Genomic DNA, 12,013 nt, shown 5'->3' with positions numbered 1-12,013 from the left:
ATAAGAAAAGAAAGAGTATCAGTGTCAAGGTGATTTATATGCTGACATGATCCAATGATGTGTTATGGCTTCAAATATTTAATACAGTTGTAGCAGAAACTATATGGCTCTATATGAATAAATTTAGAAAATTGTGGCCGGCTGACTGTTTGCCACAAATCCCTACGGGCGAAGCATGTTTTCTTATGACAGCCGAAAGTCTGCTAGCTCCAAAATAAATTCATTAATAACAAGTTGCCTGGCTGTGTTGTTGGAAGCATTAGGATGAATATTATTTAACTCTAACTTATTCTCAGAAAATTAGTGTGCAGTTATGTACTACCATTTATTAATTAATTTATATTAGAATTCGTAGCAGTAGCAAGAGTACCCATTTTGAGATTTTACTGTATTATTAACACTCTCTCACTCTCTCTCTCTCATCAGACACACCACTAAAGGTTTAACTAAGGAATAAATTCCTCTTTTAGTGTTGGTCTTCTGTGAACAGTAGATTGAGTTTCTGTGACCGTGGACATTGGGGAAGGGATATTTGACATCAAAACACAGTTCCTCCCATCTCTCAGAAGCATTTCGGGTAGGGCGAGCAATTCACGCTAATAAATTAGTGGGCAATTCTTCTAGAAGGGATCTGACAATTTTTTCAGGTATGGCTGATGGAAATGCAAAATAACGATCACTGAAAGAAGCCAGTGGACTAGATTGCATGTGTGCAAAGTCTGCCTTCTCATAAACAGATTTCTCTTGCCACCTTCACAAGTGGATATACATTAACTTGAAATTACTGAAGGTTTGAACTCAATAGGACTTGCCTCTTCCTGAATAATGGTTTGAAAAACCATATTTCTATGGGTGGGGGGGAAGCACATAGGGATTAAAATGCTTAACAATAAAGTTTTCAATAAGCTACAGTAGGCATATTTCATTGTTCAATCTGTCATTAAATCAGCATGTTTTCCAAAATATATCCTTCACTTTGGCTGATGAAATCAATCTCCCAAGAGCCTATCATAAATTTACTATTTAAAAATAAATTTTTATAATGCTATCTTTAGTGTTTCTTTAAGACCACAGTTGCAGTTCAACTATTACAGAAATTTATCTTCAGTATCACTTGATTTATTTTGGAGCTATTTTAAATGCTGCACAACCATTACTTTACTTCCACATGATACTGCTACTTATCATTGAAATGTGTTTCATAACATGTGAAGTGCTGTTTTTTTTTTTTTTTTTATTAAGCAAATAAATTTTTATTCACACTTTTCTCCCATTTGAATAATAGCAGGACATACAACCTTTTTTTATACTGAGCTGTACAAGTTTCTTTTCTGTTGTGATATATTTCTCTTATAAGGCACACCACCATCACAGTGAATTACTTTGTTATTTCAAATGAGCATTACTTCCCTTAGAAGTAATGCAGTATAACAACAAATCATTATTGATGGGGGAGCATGCTCCTTATAAGAGATCAGCACCACTGTCATCCCCTCCTCCAACCTTGGTTTCTAAGCCTAATATGTCAAAGAGATATATGTCCTGCTGTTATTTGTCTTGTTGTAAATGATAAAGCAACTTTTTAAGCAGTGATAAATCTGTTATTTTCTCTGTTTGTGTCAGTGAATAACCCCTTTTTTATTTGTGTAATGATTCAGTTTTTGTATGTTGAGTTTTGGCTGTCTGGCCATAGCATTATCTCATTAGGCTTTCAGCTGGTACTAACATAGCCTTCAATCTTAAAGGTTGTAACCAGATATGAAATTACCAGAAATATTTATTTCTTTTCAGAATTCCAGGTTTTGCTTTGATCTATATAGAGTTGAAAGAGAACTGCTGTAAATTGTTAATTATTATATCTTTTTTGGCTAGTATTGTGTTTACAGAGTTCCTGTAATTGTAATCTACATGTAGATACAAAGGAAAAAGGCTGTATGGAATAAGAGTGAAAGAAAGGATCTGGTACAGAAGGTTTTTTTTTACTGCTGTAATCTGGATATATTCTGATCCAACGGATTATTATAATTAATCTGCTGTCAACGTAGTATAAATTTAATTTGTTAAATGACATTAATTCAAACTAATGTGCAGCATTTAAAAATAGCTTTTTAATTTTTTAATTTAATGCAGTATTTTTAGTTATTTACTTAAGCATAAATTTTGATTTCTGTCAATATACTAACTCTGTTTTTGCATCTCCCTGAAAGACGCCCATTTTCCCAACAGGAACAAAGTCCCGTGAGTAAAAGAGGACGCAGCAGCAGTCATAGTAGCACGAGTTCGGGTGGGAACAAAAGCCCTAAACACCATAGTAGTTCTGGTGGAGAAAAGAGTCCTTTACACCACACCAGTTCGTGTGAAGAAAAGAGTCCTCCACATCACAGTAGTTCGGGTGGTGACAAAAGTCCACGTCACCGAAGTAGCAGTGGCAGTAGTAGTACTTCTGTTCATTCTATTAAAAAGAGGAGAAGCAAGAGTAGGAGTAAAAGCAGGGAGAGACCAGGTCATGGGAAGGAACATCATCGTAGTAGAAGCAGAGACAAAAGAGCATCTAGCAGGGATAGAAAAAGTAGAAGTAGAAGTAGGGGGCGATCCACACGAGACAGAAGAAGTCCTCATGACAAACGTCACAGGAGTCGTAGTAGAGACAGGAGGAGTTCAAGAGAAAGGTAACTTTATTTTTATATTCAGTTATATATTTGATGTTAACTTGAGAAAGAACACAGTTGCATCAGAGTTAACATTATTGAAAAGTAATTCTAGACATTTCAGAACTCTGCTTCATTTTATCCATGGCTCAAGTTTTGTTGAAAACTGTATTTTCACTTGGTAACTTTTTTTTTTTTTTTGCTTGCAGACAAAATTTCTTTATTCTACCAGCAAAGAAATTGAGTTCTTAAAAAAAAAAAAAAAAATTATTTAAAAAGAAAAGCCCTATGGTCATCGTTGATCTCACATCTATAATGCTATTGATGTAGTGTTACGGTACAAAAACAGTCGCCAAAAAGAGAATGTTAATGCTCTATATTTGTATTGATATACCACTGTCTAGACTGTTATACTGTGATTGCCATTTCTTGTATGGGTCCAGACATCCAATCAGTGTAATGCTGTAAAATCCAGGCACAGTTAAGCAATTAAGAAACTTAAACAAAACCACGAATTTTGATCTCTTCCTTATAAACAAGATTAAAAGTGCCAAATGGTGTAGGAAACGCAAATTAAAAAAAAAAAAAAACCTATTTTAATCATGTATTGTTTATAAGGTGTTATGTAAGAAATTAAAAAAAAAAACAACTTAAAAGATTTTAAACTGAAAAATTACTGTATTTCTTCGATTCTAAGATGCCATCAATTGTAAGACACTTTAATTTCAGTACCACCAACAGAAAAAAAGCTTTGATTCTAAGAAAAAATAAATTAAAATAAAACACTAAAATAAATCTAACAAATATTTTTATTATAATAGAATTCAATTTACTAACAACAACAACAGTATTTATCAGTAGGTATGTTATTCATCACTTCCTTCTGAATCTTCTGAGCCGTCAATATCTGCATCTGAATCAATATCAGAGTCTACTTCACATTCAGGGTCAGATTCTTCTGAGCCATTGAGAATGTTGGTGATGCAACATTTTTTAAATGAGTGCTTGACTATTCTTTCTGGGATCAACTTCCAAGCTTTTGATACCCATTCTGCCAATTTTAATTTTCCGGAAGGTGTCAGCGGAAGGTTGTCAGTCAACAGCCAGGATTCGTATTCCTTTCTCAAGTAATCCTTAAATGGTTTGTTGACTGAAACGTCGAGTAACTGCAGTTGGCTAGTCATGCCACCAGGAATCACAACCAAGTTACTACGTTGTTGCACGATTTTATTTTTGGCCCATTTGGACAAATGTCCACGAAATGCATCAAGTACTGGCATGCTAGGTGGGTTACGAAGACTTCCAGGACGTCTATTCCACACAACATTTAGCCAGTCTTCCGTAAGCTCTGCCAACATCCATCCATTTTTTCGTGCACGCACAATAAAATCTTTGGGGAAAATTTCGTTCTTCGGTATGGTTTTTCAATTTAAAATTAATTATGGTGGCAACTTTCAACCATCAGTGGTGATACGCTGCTTTTCATAGCCTGTGCTTATAATCTTGATTTCTGTAGCACCTTTAGCATTGACGGTGTAATTTTGAGGCATATCGAAGAAGACTGGTTTCATCAGCATTTCCAATTTGACTAAACTTAGTTTCCTTTTTTCCTTAATTTCATCATCTGTCGCTGAAAGTTAATATCAGCTTCTGTTGATAGTCTGCAGGAATTTTTGACATATAGATGTTCGGTGCCTTAACGATAATCTGCTACGACACATAGTCTGTTGCACCTGCCTTTAAAAATTATTTTCTCTATTCCAAGGGACTTGGCAATTTCTCTGGCTTTCAATTGCATGGCTTGTCGAGTGATGGGTAATCTTTCTGCACGTATCTCTGTTACAAAGCATATTACAGCTTCATCAACTTGTGGAAACCTTCCTTTCTTAGGCCCTGTAAAGCACTTTGTTGTTGCTTTGCACGAAAATATGGAATTGCGATCATTTCTCCAACGACAAACATTTACTTCACTAATGTCAAAATGTTGACCTGCAGCTCTGTTTCCATGTTCTTTTGCATACACAATAAATTTTCATTTCAGTGCAGCTTCATAGTGCAATATTTTTGACATTTTAATGTGCCATAAGGGATCAAAATGAATGAAATACAGTAACTCCACTTCTTGCGTACTTCGAAGATACAAACAAAACTTCCTAGATTTTGCTGAGTGAGCTCCACTATAATGAAATAACTGTGGCTTCGCATTTCAAAAGTGCGTGAAATCACCCATGCCACTTTATTCTCCAATGGAATTGGGGAATGCAACAACAGTCAAACTTGGAGGCAGGATTCCCACATAAAAACAAAACGTGTGGTGCTGTGTGCAAATCGTGGGGGGAAAAAAAAAAACTGCAATTGTAAGACTCATCGATTCTAAGGTGCTCTCGTTTTTAGAGACGTTTATAGGTGTGGGGGGGGAGTGCATCTTAGAAGCGAAGAAATACGGTATTGAAGCATTGACTGCTTAAAAACTTGATTTTAGGTGGTGTGAGAATTTCAAACATAACTTCATTCCATAAATGAGAATCATCTCAGAAGCCTGCATATCCTCACCATATACCTCAACTGGGGGAAGCCTGGTCCATTCAGGCAGGTGCTTCAAGTCCAGTTACTTCCCCAGCCATCACAAACACGCATCGGACAGGTATTTCGAACGAACGGAGGGGTGAAATGGGAGTAGTGGTTGTGCTTTTTTTTTTTTTGCTGATGCTGAATAAGCTTGCTTTCTTGCATCATATGCCTCTACTAATGCTAAATGCTAAAGGCAGCGGTTCCCAAGTTATTTTAATCGCAGAACCCTTGGTAAAAAATTATGGAACCCTGACAATTTTTACTGATTTATAAATAAAACAACTCTTCTCTTCTTTAATCGCAGAACACCACCAAATACGGAGGATGCGGAAAGGTTAGGGAATGACCACCGCATATTCCCAGAGCAATATGGCCTTAGTTGCTAATGCTCCTAAAAACCAAATAACAAACAAACACCCACACCCCGTGGAAACTTGCATATATGTCAGACTTGCTACGAAGAGAAGCCAGATCAGCAGATGAACTGAAACCCCTTCCCTTTCCCACCTTGCTTTTTCCCTAAGCAGCTTCTCCTTGCACTCATCACAGCTCTCGCCAGAACATCTGATTTTAAAACAAAGTACAATATTCAGGTCTCCAACATCAAGGCTATACCAGTCTAGCTGTAGCAAAAAAAAAATCAAAGAAAAAGACTGTAGGCATGTGATTTATTTTTTCCCCCCCACAGTTGAAGGTCTTTAAGAGGTTGAAACACTTGGTTTTGTTTTTAGTGCAACTATTTAACCCCAGGGGCTCACATCTGGTGAGTATGGGCTTGGCGCACCCAGGGTCCTTAGCTGGATATCATCATTCTTCTCTTTCTTGGTGATTTCCTTCTACTCTCTCTCTCTCTCTCTCTCTCTCTCTCTCACACACACACACACACACACACACACACACACACACACACACACACACACACACACACACACACACAGGGTAACTCAGAAATTTTTTTTGGCTGGTCCTGCATAAGCCTCAGGCTTCCTTGCACCATATGGCTAATAAGAATAAGAATATTTATTAAAAATCAACAGATCCTTATATATTAATTAGATTTTGTGAAGTGTTCTATATACGTTGTTTGAAGATAATAAAGCCTACTTTGGTATAATTATGTTTATTTCCAAATTGGAAATATATACATAATGGAGTCAAGTGTTTTGTGGTATTTTCTTACGACCTCTTCTCTGACAGTATATCACTAGCACAAAAAGTCACGAGAACTTGTTCTCGTGACCGAAGTGATCTCATATTAATGTTATACAGTAGACTCTCGATTTTCCGGGATAAATGGTAAAAAACAAATCCCGGTTAATCCAAAAATACAAATGTCCCCGACACACGTGAGAGATATGTTCCAGGACTTCTTACTTCGTCGAGTGTTACGTAACTCGGGAATGACTAATAACATATTGCTACTATATTATTATTGACAAATTGGAATTCTGCACTTGTTAATGTTTGGCCATTTTGATACATCCTTATTATAATTATTCCTTAGAGATTTAACAGATGCACCGTTTTCAAAACACAACTCTTTTGCTTTTACCCATTTTTGCGATTTCTAAACAAAACGGCGCCTCCGTAGCCAGGTGGGAAGGAGCAGCAGTGTGTAGCACACGCTTCTAGATTAGACCGGGGTTCGAGCCCGTCACCACCAAATACGGAGGATGCGGAAAGATCAGGGAATGACCACCGCATATTCCCGGAGCAATATGGCCTTAGTTGCTAATGCTCCTAAAAAAAAAAAACCAAAAAAAATCTAAACAAAACAAAAAAATTCCGACATCCCTGGCATAAATAATGAAACAAAATTTCCTTTTTGTGCTGCAATAGAACAAAACAATCAATGCGACGCATAAAAACAAACAAAACATTTGGTCTCTCTCTTTTTTTTTTTTTTTTTGAGCGGCGGGTGTGAAGACAGCAGGGATTGCAAGATAATAGGTACACTAATCTTTCAATGACGACTTATAATGCTGCTTGTCGCTTATTTACAACTTGCACAATATCTGTTCTAGTTATTACATGAATTTTTTTTATTTCTGGTTGGGGTTTTTTTTTTTTTTTTTTTTTTTTTAATTTGGAGTCTTGAAGTGTCCCGGTTAATCGAGAGTCTGCTGTATACATATTTTGTCTAAATATGTATATAAGATTAATAAGAAGTGCAGTAAAGCTGAGAAAATAAACTGGCTTTATGTGTGTACATTCACTACAGTAATGAAGTTGTGAAAGGAAATTATATTGTTCTTACGTAATGTCTTCTCCATGTTTGTTATGTTATACAATTTGCAGGTATCGTAGGAGAAGTCCAAGAAGTTCAAGAAGATCAAGAAGTCGAGATCGGCGGAAAAGTAGAAGTCGAAGCCGGGACAGACATAGGCATAGTCATATTCGTGACAGGAGACGAGCGAGTAGCAGAGATCATTATCATCGTCGTAGAAGCTCTAGTAGAGATGGATATAGGAGCAGAAGACGAAGTCGTAGCAGGAGTCGTAGTAGATCCAGGATGACTGCAAGGGAAAAAAAAGAGAAATTTATTTCTGAATTAGTAGCAAAAGCTGGATTAGTAGCTGCAGGTATTTAATTTTTTTTTTTTAATTATATTTATTTATTTTTACTTTTTATGGCAATTGGTAATCCTTAAAGCTTGTCACTGTACTGATAACCTCATTTTAGTAAAGTATATGTGATTAATTTGAAATCAAGATAAAACATTAAAATCAGAGGAATGAATGATAGTTTTAAATTAATAGCAAGGATTTCATACTGGTTGCCCAAAGTTGAAAAATGAAGGTTAGGTACTTTAGCATTAGTAGAGGCATATGATGCAAGAAAGCAGACTTATACAGCATCAGCCAAAAAAAAAAAAAAAACCGACCTTCCCATTTTACCTATCCATTCACTCCAAATGTTTGTCTAGTTCTGCTTTGAATTTATTTAAGCTGTCAACTTCCACAACAACAGATGGAAGTTTGTTCCAGCAATCAACTACCCGCTGGCTAAAGGCAACTTTCTGCACATCTATTCGACAACTGTCTTTCCTCAATTTGAATTTATGCCCCTTCAGTTTCGTAATCTGAGCAAGAGGAAGAATCTCATCAGCCTTGATCCTGCTCAATCCATCCAAGAACTTATACATTTCAATCAGATCACTTTGCAGGTGCCTAGTCTCCAGATACTGCAATATGCAGAACGTAATCCTTTCTTTGTAAGAGCATGCCTTTGTTTCGCACACCAGTCTTGTTACCCTTCTCTGTACTCGTTCTAGCAACTCTACATCCTTCCTAAAATGAAGTTTCCAGACCTGTATGCAGTACTCAAGGTGTGACCCGACCACTTCCTTATACAAGGGGATAATCACCTCCTTAGCCCTGCTAGCAAAATTCCTCTATATCCATTGACAAGACCCTGTGATTTTGTTCTGGTAGCCTGTCTGCACTGCTCAGAAAACTTCATATCTGAATGTGAAAATTTCCCCGAAGTCTCTTTTATTCTCCACTTCCCTGAATGTAACACCACCCAGTTGCTACATTTATCTGATGTTACTGCTACCCATATGCAGTACTTTGCATTTGTCAAGGTTAAACTTCAGTTGCCACTTCTGAGCCCATCTGCCCAACCTTTCTAGAACCTGTTGCAATAGCATACTCTTATTACTGTCATTAACAACCCTGCTAACCTTTGAATCATCTGCAAACTTTGGCATTAAGTCTGATATACCTTTATTATCATTGATAAATATACAAAACAGCAATGGGCCCTAAACCGAACCCTGGGGGACTCCACTAATAACATTAGACCACGAAGAGCAGTGTCCATTGATTACCACTCTGTCTTCATCCACTCAGCCATCCTTTTATCCATTGTAGCAACTTGCCCGTAATACCATGCAGTTCCAATATGTACAGTAATCTTCCATGTGCAACAGTATCAAAAGCTTTCCTGAAATCCAAGTATATGATATCAAAATTAATTTTTGCATCCAGTTACTTTGACCACATCAAAGTATCTGATCAAATTGGTCAGACAAGACTTCCCCTTAACAAACCCATGCTGTGTCTGAATTATTCCTCATGAGTGAATGTAGATGTAAAATATTCATTGTTTGGCAGCTATCTGAGTAGGATCATCTACAGTCAAACAATCAATATTAAGCGGACCAATCTGATTCATCCTCATAATAATAAATTTAATTCATAATTAAAGAAATTTTTGTTGTTTTTCCTTGCATCCTTTGCCCAAGATTTCTCATATCAGCCTTCACTTGCCTTACCTTAGTGACTTGATTACAGACCAGCTTATATCTGCTATAGGCCTCTGTGTCACCTGATAATTTATATGCATCCCATGCATTTTTCTTCTCAACGAGTTGTAGTAACTAGACTAAAAGTTTCCTGTATGATCTCCCATCCTCTGTGACTACCCAGTGAGCACAGTACACATGCTATTCATTTGAACACATCTATGATTGGAGGATTTCTTTAGGGGACCTCTTCTTGTAGGGTACCTCCCCCCATGAGTTATTGTGGATTTTTCCATACGCACAACATCAAATCTGTCTATCAACATGCACAGTGTACAATCAAAAGGTGAGTGGTTTGTATTTGAATTAATCACTCAATATGTGGCAGGGGTGAAGTGGAAGTGATATAAAAGGAAGCAGAATCACTTCCCTGCCCACAGTTGCAGTTGTATGATAATCATGTTTGTTCTCCCATCATCAACTGGATGGATGTGAAGAAAGGATCAAGAGAAACTTGTGTAAGTATTACTTCCTTGTGAGTGTATAGAATCCTGGAAATCTCATTTAATATTCACACTTGCGAAGTTTCTAGTGGGATGTACAAGTTTAATGATTCATTAAACGTGAAGTTGAAACTTTCAGCTGTTGGTTCATAAAATTAAAAAAATGCATATAGTTGTAAATATCTTAAGTCCATTTTCTCATTGTACATATGTTTACAACTTAAATAATGTGGTAGTAAGCAATTTTAATTTTTTTGTATGAAATGGTGTAGAACCTGAGTGTTTAACAGCACATTCGTCTTAACAAAAAATTCCATATAATATATTTTTAGCTGCATTATATCAAGTAACAGAAGAGGATTGTCCTTTAAGAAACAAACTTCTTATAGAAGCTTTGTAAACTCTTACTGGTGGAAAATGTTGGCCCAGTATCATTGTTATGGAAATCTTGCTTGGGTCTGAGGAACTGCCATTCAGGTCACTCTCAGAACTGCACGGTACTGGTATTACCAAGTTTGTCAGAGCAGTTTTAATTTTTTTGTATTATGTTGTCTAGCAAGTATGTATTTTTTTGTTTAGGGAAGTCGTTTTTAAATGCAGTTGAACCTCTAAAATCCTACAATCTGCTATCTGGCACCACCTATTTGTTGGCTGTGGGTATCGAAATGGGAGAATCCAACAAATCACCTGAGAATTGGTAAATTTATTTTTGGGATGGCCATTTACTAAAAACATCATGATAGAACTGATAATGCAGGGTGGAGATTTCATCTGAGAAGCATAAGTTTTTTTTTTTTTTTACCATTCTCCAAAGACATTGAGAAATTTATTAGGTCATGGAATTGTGCTATTTATGAACAAAATTTGTGGCTCGTTGATAACACTTTGTAGCAGATTTTCAAAACATTGCTGTTTATCTGTATTTCTTAATGTTTTGTTATGAATTTGGGTATGCCGATTTTAAATATGACCTTAGGTTTTACATAGCATCAGTGGGTTTGCACACAGAAATGAAGGAAGTGTAAATATTCAATAATACTCTCAAATTTATTAAAAATGTTTAACTTCTTGTGTGAAATAGAGTATTAATCTTTGCTACAAGTGAACAAGCAAAAAAAAAAAAAAAAAATTGCAAAAATCCTTAAAAAGAAACGTTTGAATCAACTTGCCTTTTATGGTTAGTGTGATCTTTTGAAACCAAGAACGAGATACATCACCCATGAAGCTTCATCCACCTTCCTTGGTACCTCTTCTTTATTCATTATGTCCTGGTGGAATCTCTTCCTATGCTCTTCACTAACATTTCCCAGATTTGATCTGAAAAAAAAAAAAAAAAAATCCAGATGAGTGCAAATAATATAGCCCTGATTGACATTCTGCATCCCATTTTTCCATAATCTTTGGTGAACTTGTCAACTGATTCTTTCTAATTTTTGCTCGTAATATTACCGTAGTCTTAATGTAAGGAAGCCATTCACAAGATGGTTGCTGGGCAATTCAGGCTTAGCATCAGTTGTTTTGTCTTCTAGTCCTTCTGAAGACAATAACTGCTTAACGTGTGGACCAGTAAATATGCTACCTTTCACTTTTGCATCATACAATTTCCAAAATTTGGAGTGGCCTCTTGCATTGACATTTAGAGAGGGTCCTGAGTGTAATTGCAAGTGGATGCAGTGAAAGTTAAGCTCCAAGAAATACACTGTTTTTTTTGCCATTTTATTTACTTGATTGTCATATTATATCATACTTTATAAGTAGCTTTACAGACCTAGTTACACTTTTTATTTTTAATTTAGACAGAGATTTTGTAGGTTACTACTTAATATATGTAAAACTGTTGTTTCATTCGAATCATGCTGCCATTGTTATAGTATAGAGCAGCAGTTCTCAGACTTTCTGAACCCGGGTCTCCCTTGACCTGTAAAATTTTTCCTGTCACCTCCCTTGAAGTACATCTATAATTGTGTATTCTCTTATTTTTAATATGTTAATACAATAATTATTAATATGTGTTGATACGTTCTCTTCGTCAGAAATACCCC

General features: G+C 36.1%; 1 protein-coding gene across 2 annotated transcripts in view; it reads left to right on the top strand.

Moving 5' to 3' along the window:
• The window catches only part of LOC150091521 (uncharacterized), a 174,589-nt gene that overhangs the window by 128,623 nt on the left and 33,953 nt on the right, over nt 1-12,013 (top strand). For both annotated transcript variants that reach the window (XM_090376051.1, XM_090376060.1), the window contains 2 exons: nt 2,227-2,669; nt 7,518-7,801. In XM_090376051.1, the coding sequence (XP_090232177.1) occupies nt 2,227-2,669; nt 7,518-7,801 (727 nt within the window). The remainder of the gene's footprint in view (nt 1-2,226; nt 2,670-7,517; nt 7,802-12,013) is intronic.

Source organism: Mastigoproctus giganteus, chromosome 1 (genome assembly GCF_048544385.1).
Source record: "Mastigoproctus giganteus isolate SK-2022 chromosome 1, ASM4854438v1, whole genome shotgun sequence".
Taxonomy (NCBI): domain Eukaryota; kingdom Metazoa; phylum Arthropoda; class Arachnida; order Uropygi; family Thelyphonidae; genus Mastigoproctus; species Mastigoproctus giganteus.
The sequence above is the reverse complement of the archived record's forward strand: the minus strand, read 5'-3'. Positions and strand labels throughout refer to the sequence as shown.